This window comes from Phoca vitulina, unplaced genomic scaffold (genome assembly GCF_004348235.1).
Source record: "Phoca vitulina isolate PV1807 unplaced genomic scaffold, GSC_HSeal_1.0 scaffold44, whole genome shotgun sequence".
Lineage (NCBI taxonomy): Eukaryota > Metazoa > Chordata > Mammalia > Carnivora > Phocidae > Phoca > Phoca vitulina.
Window position 1 is genome coordinate 3,835,747 of NW_022589747.1, and position 24,802 is coordinate 3,860,548.

General features: G+C 42.8%; 1 protein-coding gene across 1 annotated transcript in view; it reads left to right on the forward strand.

Annotated features, from left to right (window-relative positions):
- Window positions 1–24,521, forward strand: part of VWC2 (von Willebrand factor C domain containing 2) — a 114,110-nt gene extending 89,589 nt beyond the window's left edge. Inside the window, exon 3 of the mRNA XM_032430472.1 lies at window positions 19,116–24,521. Coding sequence (XP_032286363.1) covers window positions 19,116–19,267 — 152 coding nt within the window. The 3' untranslated portion in view covers window positions 19,268–24,521. The remainder of the gene's footprint in view (window positions 1–19,115) is intronic.
- The last annotated feature ends 281 nt before the right edge of the window (window positions 24,522–24,802 follow it).

Below are 24,802 nucleotides of genomic sequence, written 5' to 3' on the forward strand. Positions count from 1 at the left end.
GTCTTTCCCCCACCCCCATTAGTAAGCACCTACCATGCCCCCACCTGCTTCCCCTCCCCTCAGATCTGGGCTCCGTGCTGTGGCTGTGCTTAAAGAGCATGTGTTCTGTTGTGGGGTTCATTATCCTGTATCATTTACATTAGGTTTTCCGGTCCTTTCTTGATTTCTTTTGGATGTTTGAGGCTATCTTATTCAATTTGGCCCCTCCAATAGCTCAAAAGCTATCCATCACCTTATATATTATGTGGTTAATTATTTTTTTTTGGTAAGAACACTTAAGGTCTACTCTCTTAGCAAATTTCAAGTAGGCAAAACGATTAATACATTCCGATTAACTATAGCTATCAGGCTGGCTGTCCCTTAGATCTCCAGAACCGACTGTCTCATAACTGAGAGTTTGTATCCTTTGCCCGACATCTCCTGATTTCCCCACCCCCAGCCCCCTGGTAACCACCGTTCTGCTCTGTTTCTGTCGGTTTGACGTTTTGAGATCCCAAATATAAGTGGGAACACGCAGTATCTGCATTTCTGTGTCTGGCTTATTTCCTGTAGCAGAATAGCCTCCAGTTGCATCCACGTGGTCGCAAACGGCAGGATTTCCTTCTATTTTAAGGCTAAGTAATATTTAATTGTATATATACATTTTCTTGATCCATTGATCCATCAACATTTAGGTTGTTTCCATGTATTGTCCGTTGTGAATAATGCCGCAGTGAACATGGCGGTGCAGAAGATCTCTTGGAGATGGTGATTTTATTTCCTTCATGTGATCCCTGGATCATATGGTAGTTCTGCTTTAAATTGTTTCGGGAACTTCCCTATTGTTTTCCACAGTGGCTGCACCAATTTACATTCTCACCCACAATGGATGAGAGTTCCCTTTAACCCGGGTCTTTGTCAACACTTCCCTTTTTTGTTTTGTTTTGTTTAACATTGGCCATCTTAACAGGTGCCAAGTGGCATTTCATTATGGTCTTTATTTGCATTTCCCTGAGGATGAGCGATCTCAAGCATCTTTTCATGTACCTGTTGGCCATCTGGATGTCTTCTTCTTTAGCAAAATGCCTATCCGGGTCCCCTGCCAATTTTTTATTTGGGTGATTTGTTTGTGTGTTTTTGCTATTGAGTCGTATACGTTCCTTATGTATTTTAGATATTGACCCTTATTGGATTATATGGTTTGCAACTATTTCTCCCATTCTGCAGGTTGCCTTTCATTTCCTTTACTGTGTAGAAGCTTTTTAACTTGATATGGTCCCACTTGTTTGTTTATTTATTTATTTTTTCCTGCACTTTTGGTGTCCATGTCCAAGAAATCATCACCAAGACCCATGTCAAGGAGCTTTTTCTCTAAGTTTCCTTCTAGAAGTTTTATGGTTTCAAGTCTTATGTTTAATTAAGTCTTTAATCCATTTTGAGTTGATTTTTGTGTATGGTGTAAGGTAGGGGTCCAGTTTCTTCTATTTGCGTGTGGAAATCCAGTTCTGCCAACACCATTTGTTGAAGAGACTGTGCTTTCCTCACTGTGCATTCTTGGCACTTTTGTGGAAGATTAAGTCTCATATATGTACATCAACATCTGTCTGTCTATCTCATATCTATATATCTATAGATTTCTGTGTATTTCATATCTGTGTATCTGTATCTATAGATCTAAATAAATAAAATCTTTAAAAAAGAATGAACAATTATTAAAATAAAAATGTTTATTATTTGGTATAGTCAATCTCTAATTGAATAAAGTTTTGCTATTCTTTGTCTAAACTTGTCCTGAAAATAAATTATATTTTTATATCGTTTTACATGCCTGAGAGCAAATGAAGACAGCTTCTCGATAAGCATCCAAGTGCCATCTGCTTGCTTAACTGTTGCACACAGATTTTTTTTTCTGTTTTAAAAATTATTTAACACAGAAAATGATTGTGTATAAATATTTAAGAATAGATTTACACATGCCATGAAACTTAATCAACTGGAGATATAATTAATATTCATTCTGTTCTTTTATTAATTTAACAGAAAACAAAACTAAGGGAGCAGCACTCTCTTCCTTACAGGGAATTTGTCCAATATTTGCAAATAGAAATAGGAGCATAGGTTGCTGGGTATTTCTCTCCACTCTGCAATGCCTGTCCCCACCCCATCTTATAACATTCGCACATACGTTATAGCAATAAAAAGCAAATGAGGAAAAGAGAGAGGAAAACATTTTTCTTTCATATCAATAAACCATCACTGTCTTCATTTCTGTGTTCTCCTTTATTCTTTTCCCACGTACATCACATACTTCAGATTTCCACTGAAATGGTTGGATACAACGGTGTAGCTGGGTAGGAAAGGGGGGGGGGCAGGAGGGAGAGCATCAGACAGACAGACAGACATGTCTGCATGTCCTGGCAAGCGCTTGGCTTCCCCAACCCCAGATTTCGGTTGAAGAGATGAACAGATGAACGTGGACCCCTCCTAAAGCCACATGTGGGAACTGTCCCATTCCAGAAGCATGGGGAGAAGCTATCTAAAGGCATCTGATTCTCTATTCGAATTCCTAAAAGGGAATGATGGCAATTTTTAAGCAACAATTATGTATTTTTCACATCTGAATTCTCCGGTGCCTTGTCCTCCCTGAGGCAGCAACCCACCCAAGGCTGAGTCATGCCTGTCACTGGGCCTCGGAGGGATGAACACTCCTCTCGCCTCTCACCCCACCCCCGCCGCTCTGTCACTCGGGGTTTGTCTCCCCAGTCTGTCCTCCGAGACAGAGAATCCAAGACAAGATAAGAAACTGAAACTCAGAAAGCAGCTCTTTTGACCAAACCAATGAAAATACAATCTCTAACGAGTCAAATAAAGACAAAGATGGAAAGCATTAACTTACAAAATGAGGGGCCATAAAGAGGATATAATAGTGGTGGGTCTGAGTTTACAATATTGAAGAATGCATTGTATAAGTGTAAGGTTTAATACATAGTTATTAATAAAATATCAAAGTCTCAAAGACGTGAAGTATTTCTGGGTTTACTAAAAATGCCGCAAAAGGAGAAGTAGAACATTGGAATGGTCTTAAAAGCTTACAAGAAATGGACATGATCGTTGAATAATTTAGTTTCAGGAGAATTTTCATGGTGACTTTTTGCAAGCTTTCAAGAAGCAAATAATATGTCTCTAGTTAGAGGGGCGCCCGGGTGGCTCAGTCGGTTAAGTGTCGGACTCTTAGTTTGGGCTCAGGTCATGAACTTATAAAAGGAGAGAAAGTTTCTCAATACATTTCATAAGATTAGGATGATTCCACCACAACCAAATTAAAAAAAAAAAAAAGGCTCTGTAAGAAAGCTACAGCAAAATCCCACTTACTGATATGGATAGGACAGTAAATTAAATATAAGCAAAACACATCCTAAAAGGTAATCACTCCAGAAACAATTAGGATTTGTTCTAACAACATTTTTAAATACAAGGAATGTCTGTTTCAACTTAAGCTCACTTTAAGAGTGAAACGCCAAGATATGCTTTTAAGATTGTTCCCATTTTATCTGGAAGGTCTACCAAGTCTGAGAAGAGACGAAACCAGCGTACCAGTTTCATTATTGGGGGCGAAAAGGATAATTTTCCACTAGCTTTCAATTATTCAATTAAACAACCCTAAAAATAAAGTAATGGGTAGCTAACATAAATCATAACGGAGTTCAGTTGTTTCTACTGATCCAGGATAAACTACACAAAGTGGAATTTTGCATAACAGCCATAAACAGTGGAAGTGAAGGAAGGATGCTCATTCCGTGAGGAGGATAAATACTGTGCACCTGCGGTGGGCCGAGCACCGGTCTGGGCAGGGGATGCAGCGTGAGTGCAGATGCTCACACTGCTGGAGGTTACTCTCTCCTGAGGACAGATAGGAAGCAGAGGGGGTAGGTGTGCAGATGGGCCACACAGCGCAGAGGTGAGGCGGCAGGGGAGGAGGGATGGGCTGGCTGACTGCTGGCTGCATCCCTTTGCCCACCCGCGGGAGGACGTCCTGCAAGGACAGGAGGGGGGGCCGGGGGAGCCCAGAGGCCCTGGGGCTTGGAGCACTGGGGTTGGGGGTGGGGAGGTAGTGGAGGTGGTGGGAAGTGGGTGGTGGCCCCAAGCATTGCAGGGTAAAGCAGGTGGAGAGTGCTGGTCTTTGGGCATCTGAGAAGGGGACAGGGATCAAAGATGCGTCTGGGTTGCGCTCTGCGTAACCAGAGGCATGGGGAGATGTGCGGAAGGAGGGGGTTCAGGAAAGGTCAGAGTTAAATTTTCGACACAAATTTGAAAAGGCTCCTTGGGTGTCAGCGTGGACAGGTGGAGAGGTCAGGCGAGTGGTGGAGGCTGGGGAGCTGCGGGGGAGGAACGGCCCTCGGGGCTGGGGGCTGGTTGGGGTCCGAGGCCACCACGCTGGGTGAATGCCAAGTGCGTCCTGGGCACCACCGCGCGGTCCCGGAAGAGGGGACCCTGGCAAACTGCGTTTGCATTCTGTTTACTGAAATCATCTGTGTGGCTCTGAGTCACTTTTAGTGAAAGCCCTTGAATATTCAGACATGAAGCATATTCTTATCTGAAGGTGCCAGTTGGCATATTAACTTGACCTCTACGAAGATAATGTCTCTTTGTAGCCATAAGCCCTCAGCTGAACCGCCTCACGGTGTAGATGCAATTTAAAATGATGGGGCCATACTTTCTGGTTTTGACTTCAAATGGATTTTTCTTCAAGTATTTCATCGGTATGCTCTTTGGTATATGTACAGTCTAAAATGTTCCTTCATCATATTTTAGATTTCATTTTTATTACAAAATGTCCGTATTCATTTCTTTATGTAATATGATCAGTTGTTTTCTATAGGAATGATGCACTGTTTAAAATTCATCTTTCTATTCAAATTTGCTGATCGTTGATCTGTGCTTGCGCTCTTTGCTGGCCGCATTTTGGTTTGCTTCTTTCGGTTTCTCTTCCTTGCTTTTAACTGAAAACATTCAGCTTGTCGTAGACCCAGAAATCCCTACCTTACAATCGTAGGACCCGATGAGACTGTTCTGTTTCCTATTTTACGGGACCCTTTTCAGTTTTGTTTTTTTACTTTGCTTTCAATCTGTGTTGTTTGCTTTTATCCTTTCGGTGTTTTTAAACATATTTATGCTCCTGTTGGAGTTTCTGGAGCATTCTGAGAATGCATGAGGCAGAGTCTGCCTCCAGATGCTTCTGTGTGGTCCCCCTTGCTTGCTGACCCCAGAACGCTGGACCTCTCTCTGTGCCTTCGGCAGATTCTTCCTTGACTTGATTGATTTTTAGAAGGGTTTTATTTTGTTGTTTTTTTTTTTACTTTTTATTGTTATGTTAATCACCATACATTACATCATTATTTGTTTGTTTGTTTATTTTATTTTATTTTTATTTATTTGAGAGAGAGAGTGAGTGAGAGAGAGAGAGAGCACAAGCCGAGGGAGAGGCAGAGGGGGAGGGAGAAGCAGACTATCCACTGAGCAGGGAACCCAATGCGGGACTCGATCCCAGGACCCTGGGATCATGACCTGAGGCGAAGGCAGACACTTAACCATCCGAGCCACCCAGGCACCCCAGGAAGGGTTTAGAATGTTCCTTTTGTATCTAATTCTCTCATCGTTTTCTTGTGTGCATGCCATAGGTTTTATTCTTCCATAAAATGGCACGAGCTAGGTAGAATGACTCCTGACCCTTCCTGTCAGTGGCATGTGATATGCAGGTCTCTCTTGCTCAAACTGAATCGTGTGGGTTTGGCGCCTGGCTCAGCCCAGCCGCACACCCTGGCAGTTCCAGGTTGGACTCCGTGAAGGGACGAATTGGCATCTCTCTTTCCCACATCTTTAACATTTTTTTCTCCTTCTTTCTTTTCTGAGAGCCTGTTGTCAAACCCTCACCAGGACACCACGAGATGTCCTTTTTTCTTTTTTTCCTCCTGCGTGCAATCCTGGTCCACGTTATCCAGGGGCCATCCTTGCTTTACTTTTCCTTATTTGTACAGAATAATATGGGGTTTGGCTGTTTTGTCAGCTCGGTAGCTGTGGTTCAGTTGCTCACTGAACTTTCTAAGTTTAGTTCTTGCTCAGATAACAATTTAGGTGTGGTATCAGGCTACAAAGGTGTGGTTCTAGTACGTGCTATTCTATTAGGAATATAGGGTTTTTTCTTCCCCCTCTTTCGTAACATTATGGTTTATCCCAAGCTTGCTGGTTGTGTTTAGTGAGGTCCAACAGCCCTTGTGCGCGCTCCGTGGGAAGGGGTTGCTGCAAATGCTGGGACCTGGGAGGCCTGGCTGAAGTGGGAGTCGCGTCCCAGTGCAGCCCCAGCCCCGGGGGGTGCAGAGGCTGAGCCCCGACACCCGTGTGGCAGGGCGAGGCCGGCAGGAACGTGCGCACGGGCTGAGCACTGCGTGTGGCCGTCAGAGTGGGCACTTCGGGGGACACCAGACGCCCCTGGCAAGTCTCTCTTCCAGTCCCGCTGGTACATCCCTCGTTTGGGGGTCACACGGGCTCACTTGACCACGATCACAGATGTGTGTGTCTCCTGTGACTTAGATGTATCCGTGGCACAGAAAAGGGCCATCTCCTGGACTGCCGCTTGTCCGTGGGTTTGCAGGATGCCACATCGGCCCTGTGTTGAAGGTTGACCTGGGTGACGTGGCATTGGACAGAGCTGGGTGCCAGAGAAGAGTCAGGTGACGGTGCCAGTGTTTTCCCGCTTGAGGCGTCTGTGCCCCGTGGGTTGGGACAGCAGGAAGGTCTGCATGAGAAGGGGAGGGGACAGCAGTTAAGAGGGCCAAAGGAAGGAGGACATCCCAGGTGCGAGGACCCAGGGCTGTCAGAGCGAGCAAACAAGGAGGCGGCTGCAGGGGAGTATTCTGGGCAGAACTCTGGGGACACACAAGGACATCCCTGCAGACCCTCCCTGTTCCCCTCCTCCTCAGGGCTCCCACAGATGGCTTTCCAGGGTGACCAGTACACTTTTGTTGGAGGGAAAAGTGCATATTGGAAAGGAATGACAGGCCTAATTAACACGGTTTTTTAATATCCCATTTGAATTCCAGAAGCCTTCATTGGTCCTCGGCAACAGCACATACGTGTCCCCGTGTGTCACCGTCATTCACAGTTGTGATTGTGAAACAGGGAGGCCTTCTGGCACGGTAGATGACATCCAAAAAGTTCGAGAGACAAATATACATTTTGCAAAAGAAAGTCTAATATCTAATCTCACCTCCACTGTCTCAGTATTTCTAGGCTTCCATTCTCCCATCTGTAGGTCGAGGGGCTCTGAGCACGAGATTTCCAGGTCTGATATTTTGTAGGTCGAATATCCTAAACCTCAACCTTCCCACCTTCAGTTAACACCCACGCTTCTCCCGTGGGAACAAATGGACGCGAAACAAAGATAAAGCAGAACTCGAAGTTCTTAGCCACAAAGAACCACATGCATGTTAGGTGATTATTATCCTATTAATGGTAGGACAGGTGTATTTGCTACAGACTTTGAAATTGTATTCCCATATAAATTATATTTTTACATGAGCGGATAGAGAACACATGCAAAATTGTACTTAATTTGCTAATGACCAAGCAGTAGGGAGACAAAAGAGCTTGCTTAAGATTCTCTCTCCCTATCCGCCTGTCCCTCTCCCCGCTTGTGCTCTCTCCCCTCCAATAAATAAATAAATAAATAAATAAATATTTAAAAAATAAAAAAAAACCACAATCCAATATTATGACACATGCACTTGGTCTGATAAAATATAATAAAAACTAACAATGTCAAATGTTGCCAAGGACCTGGATGAACTGGAATTATCACATACTGACTCTGGGGGACTAAATCGTCACAACCACTTTGGGAAAATGTGTATGAATGGGTTTCTACTAGGGCTGAAAGGTCACATACCCGATGTGACCCGAGTACCCGACTCCTGGGGTCAGATTGCAAAGAAGAATCAAGTCTAAAAGTGTTTATAGCAGCTTTTACGCCCATAACAGCTACCACAATACTAGTCTAGCCAGCTACTGTTAACAGAAACTTGGAAGTCAGACATCTATCAATAATAGGAAGGATAAATGCATTGAAGAATATTCAGAAAACGGAGCAAGAATGAACTAAAGATGCATGATCGCGGGAACTCCCCGACAAAGAAGAGCCACCTGCCGCAGACGGGTCTATACATGACGAGTCTACTCCTACGAAGTGCAGACACGCTCAACCCTATGAGTTCTGTTGCTCATTGAGGTCGGGGCACAGGGGGCTTCTCAGGTCGCAGTCATGTCCCGATCCTTGGTTCGTGTGGTGGTTTCATGGGTGTGGATTATTACCAGGGAATAACATAGTCTATAATTCTGAAACCAAGGTCAGTAAAAACTGAAACCCGTGGTTGCCTCCCCAGTGACAAGGTGAGCAGTGTGCTTGGGTTAGGAAACATTTCGGGGAGGGGGTGTGGGCTGCGGGTTGGGCCCCACGATCTGCTAGCCTGCGGGAGAATTGGCCTGTGCTGGTCCCCAGTGTCCGCCTGTGGGCTCTGCAAGCACGTGTGTGGCGGGGGGGGGGGGTCTGTCCCCCTCTCTGCGCTTACTTTATGGCTTCATTTTTCAAACACTGCTCTGCGGAATAAAAATGCCCATCAGGATATTCATAACTGTTTGTGCACAAAGGTCTCCACGGTCAGGTGAGTTTAGAACAGGTTGCACACGCGAGCCCTCCCTCCCTGGCTTTCGGTACAGATCGGCATAGTGAAGACGCAGATCAGATCTGCAGGAGACAGACCCCATTTGCTTTGTTTAACGAAACCTGCCCTGATTTATCTGACAGTGGGAACTTCTTTTATTTTTTAAATTAAAAAAAAATTTTTTGTGGGGGGGCGACTTCTTTTAAGCAGCAGACCTTTCACCATGTTTCAGAACTTTGGGGAACACTTCTTTCATTTCTCCTTATTATTTACTAAAGCGTTTTCTGAGAATGCTTCACTTAAAAATGAGGGATTGTTTTGTTTCTTGAATCTCGGTGCAGACTGGGTGGTTTACGATAAACTGCATCAATTTGGAAGGATCGGAATAAGATGACACAGGAGTTACCTACTCCTAAGTTCCAGGAATTGGAATATAGGTGTGCTCCCAGGAAGCTGAAAGGAACATCAGCTCCCAGGAGCTGAAAGATGGGACATCGCGACCTCATGGCTCACTCCTGGAGCCGCCCCCCCGGACAGGATATTCCTTTGACAGAATAGCTTTCTTTGAAGAAGAAGGTCTCTTTTACAGAGATTAAACCTATTTCCTTTTCGTGCATAATTTAATGCCATTTTAAATTTTTCCTTATTTTAATTGTCCTTTTGTCAATTTCTAGCTAAACAATGATTTTGTACTAGATCCTTCCTGGAAGAACGTGCATGTGCACATGGACACGTATGCACACACATACGAACATGTACTTGGTTATTCCATTTGACTTGGCCGGGAGATGAGAATGCATGTTAGGAAAATAGTATTTCCTTTTTGAGACCATATACACCAGGTGCATGACAAGGAAATTGAAATACATTGCTTCCTCTGTAAATACCAGCGGGGGGATTTCATGTTCGGAAGTCAGATTTGTGGGTAAGGAGTGTGATTGACAGTAGGGTAGAGAAAACGTCACTGTTTCGAGACTAGGAACTGATGTGAAGTTCAGCATACGTGGGAATTATTCTTATTTTAACGTCATGGGTCCCAAGGAACAAATGCCAATAACCTAGCGCCTCGGATAAAATGAGCTGCCTTGAGCCATGCTGGCCCTGCCGGGCTCCTACGGACTTCTGCCCCCGTGCCCCGTCATTCTCGGGTGCCGGGCTGTGCCTCAGTGTTTAGTCTGATGCAGGAGAAGGAGATATGCCGCCAGGCACCTGTGTACGTTTGCGTTCATTAACACCACGTCTTCTTGCTGCTTACCATTGCTTGTTATAAAAATTTAAGCATGGGGCGCCAGGGTGGCTCAGTCGTTAAGCGTCTGCCTTCAGCTCAGGTCATGATCCCAGGGTCCTGGGATCGAGCCCCACATCGGGCTCCCTGCTCAGTGGGAAGCCTGCTTCTCCCTCTCCCACTCCCCCTGCTTGTGTCCCCTCTCTCGCTGTCTCTCTGTCAAATAAATAAATAAAATCTTTAAAAAAAAAAAAAAACTTTAAGCATATTGGCAACTTACCCAACCGCATGGCCGTGTTAGTTTCACTTTAGTTAGGTCAGTTCATGATTTAATTCTAAAACTGTAATCCGATTGTGCATGTCCTGAGCTCCATCCCAGACCCTGGGATGAATTTGCAGTGTGGTCGTGGCTGCAGCACCCTGGGGCTCCCCATCAGGGAAAGCACCCGTCTTGGGCACGGAGGTGGTCACTGTGAGGGGAGGTTCTGGTGGAGACACAGCAGAAGCCAGGGGGATGGATGGCTCATTACAAATGTCCCAGCAGGTGCAGCCTGGATTTGGAATTTGTGAGCCTCAGCCTCATGTGTCGTGAGTTGAGGGCACAGTAAGTGAGCACACCCGTCACGGGCTAATTGTGCTGGTAACCGGGGCAGAACGGGGACTCGACACAGACTGCACCTCAGGAGATGCAGTGTGGAGGACCCCGACGGGACGGGAGAGGCTCCCTCCGTGGACGGCCCTCCACGATCAGGCCTCCGTTCACCATGCTCGGTCTGGTACAAGCTCTTCTGATTCTGTGCATCAGCCACATCTAGCCACATCGGGGTCCCGATGGTATAGACAGCAGCTTTCATAATGCGAACCCTCTGCCCTGACAGCAGATTAGCACAGAGAGGTTTAGCCATGTCTACCCGCTGTCACCTTGAACAACTGTCCCAGAGGCAAGGAGAGCATTCTATACCGTGTTCGTTTTGAAGTTAGCCATCTTTAGGCAGAGGGTCCTCTCCTAACAACCAGGCCAGAAGAACATGACGTAATGTAGCAGTAATTAATTACGAGCCATGTGACTTGGCTAATACTTGTTCTAAATCTCATTTTCCATATTTGTCAAATTGTTCTCTATGCTTCCTGTTTCTGCTAAAGTAGCATATAAATATGAAAGTTAAATTATAATGAGATTAATTGATAAAGATTAAAAGCTGTTTCTCCCTATTGCCCTATTTACTAATGAAGTAAAATATATGGAGGTTTACTTGCCACTAAATGGCTTTGGTGGCCAGAATCTTTTTTTTTTTTTAATATTTTATTTATTTATTTGACAGAGAGGGACACAGTGAGAGAGGGAACACAAGCAGGGGGAGTGGGAGAGGGAGAAGCAGGCTTCCTGTGGAGCAGGGAGCCTGATGCGGGGCTCGATCCCAGGACCCTGGGATCATGACCTGAGCCGAAGGCAGACGCTTAATGACTGAGCCACCCAGGTGCCCCCAGAATCTATTTTTATACATCAGGATTCTCTTCAGTAATTGATCTTTTAGTTTATGAAGTTAGCAGAAGCAGAAGTTGTTTTTTTTTTCCTCAAGATTCTCAGTAGTTCTTGAGTTACAGCCTGTAAAATTAAATGTTTCATGAAAAGGGAAAATACAACCCATCCACACCCATGAGACAACAGCTAAAGCAGTACCAGAGGGGAAATGTATGGAACTAAATGCTGACATTAAAAAAGAGGAAAATTCTCAAATCAATTAAGTCATCACTTCAGAAACTAGAGAAAGAAAAGCCAAATAAACCAAAAGTAGTAGCAAGAAGAAAATAGTAAAGATGAGAACAGAAATCAATAAAATTGAAAACAGAAAATCACTAGAGAAAAGTCAATGAAAGAAAAATTGGTTCTTTGAAAAGATCCACAAAATTGATAAGCCTCTAGCAAAACAAAGGATTTTAGCAGGGGGAGAAGATGCAAATTACTAATAACAGAAATAAAACGAGATACCCCTCTAAACCCAACAGAAATGAAGAGTGACAAAGGAATATTATCAGCAGCTCTACATGCATGAATTTCACAACTCGGAAGGTAAGAGCTAAGTCCTTGAAAAATAAAAACTACTCCAACTCATCCAAATAGGAAATAGATAATTTATATGAAAACTATTAAGGAAATTGAATTCATAATTTTAAAACTCCCCTCAGAACCATGACGGTTTCACTGGAGAATAATACCAACTATTTAAAGAATTAATACCACTTCAATGCAATGTCTTCCAACAACAGAGGAGGATGGAACAGTTTCCAGCCCATTCTATGAAGTCAGTGTTATTCTGATACCAAAACCAGGCAAAGACAATAGAAAAAGACAATTTAAAAAAAAAAAAGTACAAATCAATATCCTGCATAAATATAAACAAAATTTCTTACTACAATATTATTAAACAAAATACACCAATATACAAAAAGAATTCTACACTGTGACCAAGTGGGATTTATTCCAGGTATGCAAAATTGGTTCAGTCTTCAAAAATCAGTCATTGTGGTTTCCAGTTCATCAGAGAAGTAAGGTCACAGGGTAAACCGCTCCCCCTAAAATTGGAGACACAGACAGATAGCTACAGAGAAGCACAACTTACCAGAGCAGAAACCTCCATGGGAACCAGTGCTGGGCTAAGAAAACCTAAACTATAGTTGATGAAAACCCAACTTGTAATTGAGAAATTGCTGGAGGTTCAGTGTGGATGAGTCTGAGAGTCAAAAACTCCAGTGGGACCCAGTCATGGAGGGTTCCCCTAATTTTGTGAGCTTTAATGTCTTAGGGAAGGGAGAAAGGGAAAATAACCATTTTGAAATCATTCAGAGTATTCTATTCTTTTTAACAGCGTCTGTCTGCCCTCAGGAGAAACTATTTGACCAGAGTCTAACTGACCTGGGGTACGGGACATAGCCAACTCCATCTCACCCTAGCTTTCCACATGGGAGGAGGGAAGTACCCAATTCCAGCACAATCTAGCCATCCTGAACAACCAAAGTGGGTGTAGGGATAAGAAGCACTTGTGAGTTTTGCAGTCCAGAGTCAATGGCTTGGGAAAAGACGGAGACCGAGTCATAGGCTAGAGAATGCTTCCCCTCCCCCACACTTTCCCACCATGCTACTACAGTTCTATTCACAGTACTTCCTTTTATCCAATACATTATTTAACTTTCAAAAAATTTATAAAAATTATAAGGCATACTAAAAGGCCAGAAAAATAGTTCTAAGAGATGAGCAAGCATCAGAACCAGAGTCAGTTATGGCATGTTGGAATTCTCAAACCAGAATTTTATTTTTTATTCTTTTTCAAGATTTATTATTTATTTTAGAAAGAGAGAGAGGAAGAGAGGGAGTGGGGGAAGGGCAGAAGGAAACGGAGAGGGAGAGAAGCAGACTCCCCGCTGAGCATGGAGCCCAGTGTGGGGCTTGATCTCATGAGCCTGAGATCATGACCTGAGCTGAAACCAAGAGTTGACCACTTAACCGACTGAGCCACCTAGGTGCCCCTCAAACTAGGATTTTAAAATAACTATGATTAATATGTTAAGGGTTCGAATGGAAATAGTAGACATCATGCAAGAAGAGATGGGTAATGTAAGTTGAGTGATGGAAGCTCTAAGAAAGAACCAAAAATAAATTCCAGAATGCTAGAAAAAAGATCAAAAGCACTGACATAAATGAAGAATGCCTTTGATGGGCTCATCAGCAGACTATCCAAGAACCATGGACAGCTGCAGAAGGTGTAATGCATGCATAATGGGAATATCAGAAGGGGAGGACACATAAAAAAGAACAGAAGCAATATTTGAAGGAATAACTGAGAATTTCCCCCAAATTAATGTTATACACACCAACCTATGGATCCAGGTAGCTCAGAGAACACCATGCAGAATAAGTGCCAAAAAAAAAAAAAACCCTACACCTAGGCATACCATATTCAAACTTCAGAAAATCAAAATAAGGAAAGAATCTTAAAAGAAGCCAGAGGTCAAAGCACCTCATCTATGGAGGAGCAAATACAGGGATTGTATCTGACTGCTCTTTGGAAACCACTGAAGCAAGTCGAGTAGAGTAAAATATTTGGTATTGAGAGAACTCTATACCCTGCAAAAGTATCCTTGAAAACTGAAAGAGAAAGAAAGACTTTCTCAGGCTAACAAAAATTAAAGGAGCTTTCTGCCAATGGACCTCCCTTGCGAGAAATGTTAAGAGAAGCTCTTTAGAGAGAGAGAGAAGGGAAATGCAGATACTTGGATCTACGTAAAGGAAGAGCATCAGAGAATGATTAAGTAAAGGTAAAACAAAAACTTTTATTTTTCTTAATCTTTTTCTTTTTTCTAAAGAGAGAGAGAGAGCGTGTGTGTGCAGTGGGGAGGGACAGGGGGAGAGGGAGAGAAAGTCTTAAGCAGACCCCATGACCAGCGTGGAGCCCAACTCGGGGCTGGATGTGGCACTTGATCTCATGACCCTGAGATTGTGATCTGAGCCAAAGTCAAGAGTTGGACACTTATCCAACTGAGTCACCCAGGTGACCCTTATTTTTCTTACTCTTAAATGATCTAACAGAAAATAGTTCCTTCAAAATGATACTAGTAACTATGGATTCAGTTATGTATGCTGATAGGTAGTTGGATAGATACCTTTATTTATGCTTATGAATAAGTGAAATGAATAATAATATGGATACAATGGCCGGGAGGGAGGAGTTGGGATTATTTGTTATTTGTCATTATTAACACTACACTTGAGCGTTATTTGAAAGTGGGCTTGGATTAGTTAAAAAAAAAAAAGAAGTGCAACATATGTTTAAGAAGGAGAGAAAATACAATCATATAAAGTGCTAATAAGTTAAATCCAGAAAAGGCAGAAAAAGAAGGAAACAAAAATAGGAACAAAGAACAAAAGCATCAAGTAGAAAAGAGTAACAAATATGGTAGATAGAAATCCAATTGTATCAATAATCACTTTATTTGTTTTAAAGATTTATTTATTTATTTTAGAGAGAGAGCACATGTGTATGCACAAGTGGGGGGAGGGGCAGAGGGAGAGAATCTTCAAGCAGACTCCCCACTAAGCGTGGAGCCTGATGCGGGTCTCAATCTCACTACCCTGAGATCATGACCTGAGCCAAAACCAAGAGTTGGACGCCTAACTGACTGAGCCACCCAGGCGCCCTTCAATAATCACTTTAAATGTTAATGGTCTAAGAGACAGAAGTAGAGTGGATCAGAACTTAAGACCCAGCAATGTATTGTCTATGAGAAACCCACTTGAAATATAAAACATGTATATATTAAAAGTAAGTGGATGGAGAAAAATAAATCATTCTAACACTAATAAAAAGAAAGCAGGAGTAGCTATATTAATTTCAGAGTAGACTTCAAAGCAAAGAATGATATCCAAGATAAAGGAGGTAATTACATAATGATAAATGGGTCAGTTCTCCAAGAAAATATAATAATCCTCAACGTGTTTTCACCAACAACAGAGTTTCAGAGTACATGAGGCAAAAACCGATGGAACTGCAAGAAGAAATACATGAATTCACTATTACAGTTGGAGACTTCAGCATCTCCTATTGGAAACGGACAGCTCCAGGAGGCAAAAAATCAGTAAGGACATAGTTGAACTCAGTACCATCAATCAACTGGATATAGTTGATACCTATTGACTACTTTATCCAACAATGGCACAATACACATTCTTCTCAAGTTCCCATGGAATATTTACCAAGATGGAGCACAATCCATGCCATAAAACCCACTGTGACACATGTAAAGGGACAGAAATCATACAGTGTCTTCTCTCAGACTATAGTGGAATTAAACCAGAAATCAGTAACAGAAACATAGCTGGAAAATCCACAGATACTTGGAGATACACAACAGCCTTCTAAAAAAGACATCAGTCAAAAAAGGAGTCTCAAGAGAAATTTTAAAACATTTTGAACTTCATTAAAATGCAAACACACTGATCAAAATTTGTGGGATGCAGAAAAGCGGTGCTTGGAGGGACACTCAAGACATCGAATGCATATATTAGAAAATAAGAAAGTACTGAAATCAGTCTGAACTCCCATCTATGGAACCTAGAAAGAGAACAGCAAATTAAATCCAAAGTAAGCAGAAGAAAAAAAATAATAAAAATTTGAGCAGAGGGGCGCCTGGGTGGTTCAGTCATTAAGCGTCTGCCTTCGGCTCAGGTCATGATCCAAGGGTCCTGGGATCGAGTCCCGCATCGGGCTCCCTGCTCAGCCGAAGCCTGCTTCTCCCTCTCCCCCTGCTTGTATTCCTGCTGTGGCTCTCTCTCTCTCTCTGTCAAATAAATAAATAAAATCTTTAAAAAAAAATTTGAGCGGAAATCAATTACATTGAAAATGAGAAATAGAGAAAGTCCAAGAAACCAAGAGTTGGTTGTTTGAAAAAAAAAATCAATAGAATTGAGAAGCCTCTAGCCAGGCTAACTAAAGGAAAAAGAGAGAGGACACAAATCACTAATATCATGAAATAAGGGACATCACTCCAGATCCCACAGAAGTTAGAAAGATAACAGAGGAATACAAGGAACAATTCTGTGCCTACAAGTTTGACAACCCACATGAAATGACAGTGTGGTATTGGCAAAAGAAAGATAACCAGATCAATAAACAGAATTGAGAGCCCAAAAATAAATCCAAATAGGTATAGTGATCTGATCTTTGACAAAGAAGTAAACACAGTGCAATGAAGAAAAGATAATCTTTTCAACAAATGGTGGTAGAACAATCGGGCATCCACATGCATAAATATATAACCATACAGTATTTATCTTTCTCTGAATGACTTATTTCACTTTGCATAATACTTTCTAGGTCCATCCACGTTGTTACAAATGGCAAGATCTCATTCTTTCTTATGGCTGAATAATATCCCTTTGAGTATATATTCACGTTCTTTATCCATTCAGCCATCAGTGGACTTTCAGGTTGCTTTCATAGCTTGGGGATTGTAAATAATGCTGCAAAAACATAGGGGTATATGTATCTTTTTAAATTAGTGTTTTTTTGGGAGGGGATAAATACCCAGTAGTGGAACTGTTGGATTGTATGGTATTTCTATTTTTCATTTTTTGAGGAAACTCCATACTGTTTTCCACAGTGGCTGCACCAATTTACACTCCCACCAACAGTGTACAAGGGTTCCCACCTCTCTACATCTTCACCAGCACTTATTTCTTGTGTTTTTGATTTTAGCCATTCTGACGGGTGTGAGGTGGTATTTCACTGTGGGTTTGATTTGCGTTTCCCTGATGATGAGTGATGTGGAGCATCTTTGCATGTGTCTGTTGGCCGTCTGGATGTCTTCCTTGGAAAAGTGTCTATCCGGGTCCTCTGCCCTTCTGTAAATGAGGCTATTTAAGCTCAAAACAATGAAATTACTTAGTCCAAGATCACATAACTATTAGCAGTGGTATCAGATTTTGAATCCAGATTTTTCTGGAGAGGAGACCTGTAAGGACCTAACACCCACAAGTACAGGTTTTCTGGGCAATTACGGTGTGTCTTCTATGGGCAAAGCACACTGGTAGATATTAGGACAAATGAGAAGGAGATTGTGTCCTTAGATTAAACTCTGCAAAAGAAACAGAAAGAAAGAAGCATGCTAAAGAGAGCTAGAGTGGAATGTAAAATTAACAGGTGTTTCACGTGCCGAGTGGGACAAGTGTTGACAAAGTGGGTCCTGCCCAGACTGGCTGCCACACCACTGTTGGCGCTGACCTCAAAGAGAGAGAGCTGAGGAAGCCATCCCGGGCCATGGGGGTCAGGAGGCAGCCCTGAGTAGGTTGTGTGGGAATGTGCAGAGATAGAGGACCTCACATTGGCCAACTGGGTGTGCGAGGGTCTGTATTTAAAGTATTGTAATTCACCAAAGCTGATGGAGGAGAGGGTCTTGACCACACCTGGTAAGTCTGAAGTGTCAGCAGGCTGGAAACACGGAACCAACGCTCAAGAGAGGGGATTGGAGCTGCGATTTGGATTCATCCCCACATGGATGATTGTGAATGCTTCAAGGTCTCCAACAGAGAAAAAAATAAGTGAAGGGATGAATCCTAGGGCTGTGTCTGAGTAGGAAGGGCTGGGGGTAAGAAGAAAGCAGAGCCCCTGCAGGGAGAAGGGGCTGTGTATACTGGGGCACGGGGTCCAGAGGATGACATTGACCACTTGGCTAATGTGAAAACCAGTAGCCACGAAACCATGAGTTTTTCTGCTTAGAATTATAAGAGCCAGTTTTTATCCTGGAGCTTGTTTGGATTAGTTTATTTTTAAAAAATTTGTAGGCGAATGTTTTTTTTTTTTTTATCGCTTTTATGGCTGCATACATCACAATTAAGCATATTTTGGTTGTGAGCACGTTAGCAAAGACTATAGAGGCAAAAAAGGGAGAATGAGAATCTGACTCAGTGCTCAAGTTCAAAGCTGGGGGCCCTTATTTAGGCCCCAGTAAATGCTCACGTTTCCATTTTAGAGGGAGGTCTGGAGGTAGAGCAGATCTTGGGCTGGCGTGGAAGCCTGTGGAAGATACAGCCCTGGTTAACACTAAGATGGTGCTTTTCAAAAGGGGTCCCGGTCTGGGGGACGGGCGGCAGCGCATAGCGCGTGGGAACATGTTATCACAGCACATTCTCGGCCCCATCCCACACTGAGTGAGTCAGAGGCCCCGGGGGTGGGACCAACAGAAGCCCCTTGGGCACTGATGTCCAATATCCAAAAACCCACTCCGAGAGGTGCGGAAGTTACACGGGACTTATTGTTACTCCAAGCAGTTTGCTTATTTAAACTCCCTCTTGTAAAGGTGCCATGAAGAATGAGACCGGTTCTTTGAAAGTCACAGTTAATTAACTTTTTTCTGTGGTCACTTAGAATTAATTAAATCAAGTGATTGCAGATTGGACTTCTGTAGAAGGCCCCCTGGATGGAACAGTTAGTGAAAATCACAGTATTGCCACTCATAAAAGATTTAAATAACGCCAGTTTCATTTCAGGACAAAAGTAGGAGTGCTTCATATTGTTTAAATTGTCACTTCCCCACTGTCATTCACAGGAGAGGGAATAAAACATATACCGTGAAGCTGGCTACCTAATTAAATGCATTATATATTTATGCACACTGCTAATGTAAAACGTTTTTCTGCGTTGCAGGCCCAAACTGTTTTGCGGAAACAACTGTCATCCCCGCTGGAAGAGAAGTCAAGACTGACGAATGTACCATATGTCACTGTACTTACGAGGAAGGCACGTGGAGGATCGAGAGACAGGCCATGTGCACGAGGCATGAGTGCAGGCAAATGTAGGAACGGGACCGCACACACACACAGGAACAAAAAAAAAGACGTTTTTCTAGAACATTTTACTGATGGGAACATTCTAGATGACTCTGGGGAATAGCATTCAACAGGAGAAGACTTTTGATGAGGAACATGGAACATGGTTGGTACTTTTGCGTTTCTTGCTAACAGTTACTGCAAGAGAAGGAAATGGGTATATTTCAAAACATCCACAAGAACTTTGGGCATAAACCCCCCCTCTCTAAATAAATGTGCTATTTTCACAGTAAGTACACCGAAGGACACTATTCTATATTAAATGTATTTCTATAATCCTCTATTAGCTTATATAAATGTTTTCTATAGATACAGATTAAAAATGCCGTGTTGTCAACCATGCTCACTGTGTTCCTGCGTATCGTCTTCAGTCCCCGATCCCCTCACGCGAGCCTGGTGGTGGCTACTTGATTCTGCTTCACAGCTTGGAACAGTGCGCCCATCGATGGACCATAAGACGACGAAATACTGAAATCCTGCCCCCGTGGTGTCTCATTCCAGAGACAGATCTCGTGTGTGTCCTTACGAGATTCGGTCTCCTTCACACAAATACGTTTCCTTCTCATAATGACTCCCTGCTTTGATTGTCTCCGTTCTCGGTCATGTGGGAGATGCAGGTACAAAGTTAGCAGCATGTGCTTTTTCTGTGCATTCGAGGCTCCCGTGTTGGGGGCCATAGATGGACACATCCATAGAGTTCATTCTCACGCACATTACTTTCTCTTCTGAGCATGCCTTTAAATCATCTTGTAAGCCAAGCAACAGGGTAGGTTGGAACGTTTGCACTGTTGTTCCATCAAGCTGAAGCGTGCAGTGAAATAGGGGGATTTCTTGACTCTCTGGAGCACAGTGGAGGAAAACCCAAGCCCCAAACAAGTCTCTACCTGGAATCTAGATGCAGTGCAGGGAACCACCCCACTCCCCCACCGTCCACTCAGTGGATGCGTGTTTCTTACCGGAACGATCAACTACCCTCCGTAAGAGAGTAGAATCTGAAAGATCACCCTGGATTAGCCATCCTTCTGGAACAGGGTGAGGAGCGTCCCAGCCAGTATGTGAGCACAGACAGTGCCAAAGCCCACGTGCGCTCGGCTACTTTTGTGTAGTTACCTGTAATCCCAAACGGATTTTATGTCCCCTCATTTGGACAGGGAATAAAAGAAGCCACTGCAAATCCTATTCCTTGAGCAATGCATATTAGAGAATATTCCTGCCTTTAGCAATCACATTGACCCCTTGCACACAGCTGAGAAAGGTGGTCAGTCTTAATAGGCGTACAGTGAAAAAATGATAGTCATTATCTGAATCTTTAAAGTTTTTTTCCCTATATTTTTATTTACTCCAAAATTTTGAATTAAGCACCTATTAGTTACAAATCATTTGATGACAAAAAGGGGAATAAAGCATGGTTTCTTGCCTTCATGGGCTTTTGGCCCTACACCTAACACGAGTAAGAAATTATAGTGCATTGTGGCAGGAGGTCAATTCAAGGTCGGCAAAGGGAAGTTCTTTCCTGAAAAGAGCAGAGAATACCAAAATATCATCCAGTGTCTAAGAAATCATTCAAGCATTAAAGGTTGACTAATCAAGAAAAATTGATATATTTGTCATTATTGAAAACGTGAACCACTGTGTACCTTAATAAATGTACAGCCAGCCCTAACTGAAGCCTCCAGAACTTTACATACACTTACATTTACTTTGAATCTTGTTTATCAAGAACGACCTTGGGCCAAATGGGCTCCACGCACATAGATTTTCAAGAAAATGCTCAGGGCAAGTATTAGCTAGTTGCTTTCCCAAACTTAACCTTTGGTACTAAAGTCTACTAGACATTGGCCATCATCACTCTATAATCCAAAAGTAGATTTTTCTTTTTTTTTTTGGAGACAAGGTTATATAAGTTATGGTTTTGCCAACAGTGGGCTCGAGTCCCCGGGGGGAGGTGGGTCATGAGCTATCGATAACAGTCCACAAAGCCGCCTCTTCTCTCCCCAGCAAACACGCTGCAGTGAGAGACTCAGTCAGAGGCCCAGAGTCTCCCTGCCTCCCTTGGTGATGTAAGTCCCTCCCCGCATGGGCAGTGAGCTCTGGAGTAATTGCAGTGGGACCTATGAGAATTTCAGGAAACCTGGGACTTTGGTCGTATACAGAGAGAGTGAATAGGAGAGCATCTGGGGAACAGACTTTTACTTGCTCTAAACGAGTGTGACCCATACATACCACGGGCACAGTCCGGAGCTGGAACACGGGGGCTGTTCTTACACTAAAGTAACTCCCTGTCCCTCCCTGGTTCCAGCCCCTCATTCCTCTTTCCACTTAAGAACACTACGTAAACCACACATATGGCTGAACTTGGGTTAATGACACTGCATATCCTTAATGTAGAATGATGCTATTTGCATTTTTGTCTAAGAGAGACTTGTTCTTCTTCGGTTATTTCTTGCCATGAGTGTAGAGTTTCACGTCTATAAGGTTGTGGCACGTTGAAATTTTCTTTTCCTCTTCTTTTTTTCCCCATAGAATATTTTGCAGAGATTTTTAACAATGAAACTGTTCTATTCATTCAACCTTAACAACTGCATTATAAAAAGAGGAAAATACATGTCCAAGTTATTCGATTGCAAAATATTCTGGTTTGGACACAGGCCTGAAAAAGGAGCCTCAAAGTTCACGTACAGACGTGTTTGGAGGGCCATAATTCTTAATCTTCCAATCGGTCTGCTCCATGAGTCCCTGTGATTGTTGTTAAGTGACTTCTTCAGGTTGAAAAAGGAAATCGTGCTTACAGAGGTAGCACATGCACTTATTTCAAATATCCAACCTATATATCTGCCCATGCGAAGCAATGTGTATTAAGCAACAGGACGATTCTGGAAATTATCTAATGTGACATTTTAGACTTTCAAGTGAGATTCGTTCCTTCAGTCACAGGATATTTCCTGTCGTTGCGTGGATCTGTCAGTCCTTTTACATTTCACGGAAGTCTTGGGTAATTTCAAAACCTTGCGTTTTATTCCTGCACGCAGCACGCCTTAGATGCGTCCCCGCCATGCGCCACATGGAGCTGCAGCTCCAACGGATGCGGAGGTGAGAGCATCCTTGACAGCAAGGAGATTACGTGCCTCGAAGCTATCTGACATTTCAGTGTTTTTCTTTCGACTTCTTGATACTTTCAATTTCTTCATCTCCTTTGTACAGTAAAACAGGTTTAAGAGAGAGTCTTACACATTTTAAAATTTTTAGCATCGCGATTATGTTTAAGAAACTCTCCTCTCTATTCCCCCAACACAAACGTTGTATGTTTACAATGTTTAAAAAATCCAAACCATTTCAGAGAATTCAAGTGTCTTCTATTTTGTTTTTTGTTTTGATTTTAAGCAGTGAAAGTGAAAGATTTTAAAGTGAAAAGTTTAGTGTATCCATTATTTAAAATGTGCACAATATACCAGCTAGCTCAACCGAAAACTGAAAACTATATCCATTATTTTTAAATATAGATAGAAAACAGAATTATAGACACAAGCCAAATTTAACAAATATTAACAGTTTACTATATTTGCTTTAATAGGCATGACATCAAGTCTACTCTTACTGATTTTTTAAAAAATCAGATGCTTTTCTGCAATGCAATGTAATAAGGAGAGGTGAGGGGGCGCCTGGGTGGCTCAGTCGGTAGAGCATGTGACTCTTGATCTCGGGGTCACGAGTTCGAGCCCCACGTTGGGGGAAGAGTTTACTTAAAAAACAATTAAGGAAAGGTGATTAGGTGCCGTCTCATCCATGTCATGAGGCTGGTCAGACACCTATTGTTCCAGGATTTGGGCTTCGTTGGCAACACATTGTCGTTCCTAGACTTACCCCCACAGTCCCCTGTTCCCACTAGCAGCCTCTGTGGATGGCTGGTGTGGTCACTCTTCCTGAGTACTCAGATTCAGAGAGAGCAATCACTTCTTCGGGAATAAACGAGGGTTTACAGCTTGTATGTTCTATGTGCCAGAAGCCACTTCTCACTGTTCCACGTAGAGCTGGTTCATTCTTCCCATTCCCACCAGCCTCCCCAGTCTACCAGTTTAGTTTCCTGAACACAGATGGCGTCTTTGACTGAATGAATACGGGGCAAGGTCGCAGCCCACACCCTGCCCGGGTCTCCTGTTGGCCGTGAGAGTCTCAGGCTTTGGGTTCCTCCGACCACGCTTTGAACGTGGTCTCTGCTTCCCAACTCCCTGCTTTTTCAGCACCTGGAGATATTCGCCATTTTTCAATATCCAGCTCAAGTGTCGCTGCTTCTGAGGAAGCTTCTTTAGTCCTACATGGATGGTCGCGCTGGGCCCCTGCCACACTGTCCATTTGGTATTTTATGCTAGCATGATTTAGAGATCATATCATACTTGGCGTTATACTTCAGTTTGTCTGTTTGCTCTATTATTCATGGCAAAATCTCTTTATTTCAGGCTATGGAACATTCAGTCCCTAGAATACCGTCCAATACCTTTATGCTGAAGGCTTGTTGAATTGTATTCAATGTAATAATTCAGAGGTTTTTATTGCTGTCCTTGTTTAAGGCCAACGACCATCTTGAAGAGCAACTCAAAGCTTCCATGACTGTTTGCCTGACCTGTTGTGTCCTGCTGTCTCAGCTGACTTGCAAACCTCAGTGTCCAGGGTTCAGCAGCCCAAAACATAGCAAATCTCCACCATTGCAGAGTTTATAGAGAACAGCCCTTAGACAGGCACCGGCCATTTCTGATACAAGTCAGGAAACACATGGCTTTCAGTGTCAAATTTCTGATGCTGAAAATATATTTCTTATGTTGAAGAGACACTGGTGCTTAGTGATGATAAGTCAAGTTTATAGCTTTGGTCTTTACAGTATTTATTTACTTAGTTCTGACTTTTAGAATATAAATTTCTTGTCTTAGACTTTCACAGTCCAGTATGTATGCATGTTTTCATCTTTTTACATAACATAATTACTCAATAGGTATCTAATAAAGTAATAAATCAATGAACTCAGTCATTTCTGCAGGAACACACATTTCCACAGGCTGTTGGGAAAGTGTGAGAAGGTGGTGGTTGTCTACATTTCACCACATGTCCAAGTTCACTCTGAGTTTTGCAGAACACCTGGGGTTTTGTTTTTTGTTTTTTTGCACCTGCTGTTTTAACTTTAACACGAAAATGTAGAGATTAAGCCCAGATACCTAATTTTTATTTTTTATTTTTTTACATTTCTATTTTAATTCCAGTTAGTTGGCATACACTATTATATTTTTCAGGTGTACAATACAGCGATTTAACAATTCCATGTGCACATAATGACAAATGCCCTCCTTCATCCCCATCACCTGTTTCCCCCATCCCCCACCCCCTCCCGTCTGGTAACCATCAGTGTGTTCTCTAGAGTTAAGAGTCTGTTTCTTGGTTTGCCTCTCTCACTTTTTTTCCCCTTTGCTCATTTGCTTTGTTTCTTAAATTCCACATATGAGTGAGATCATATAGGTA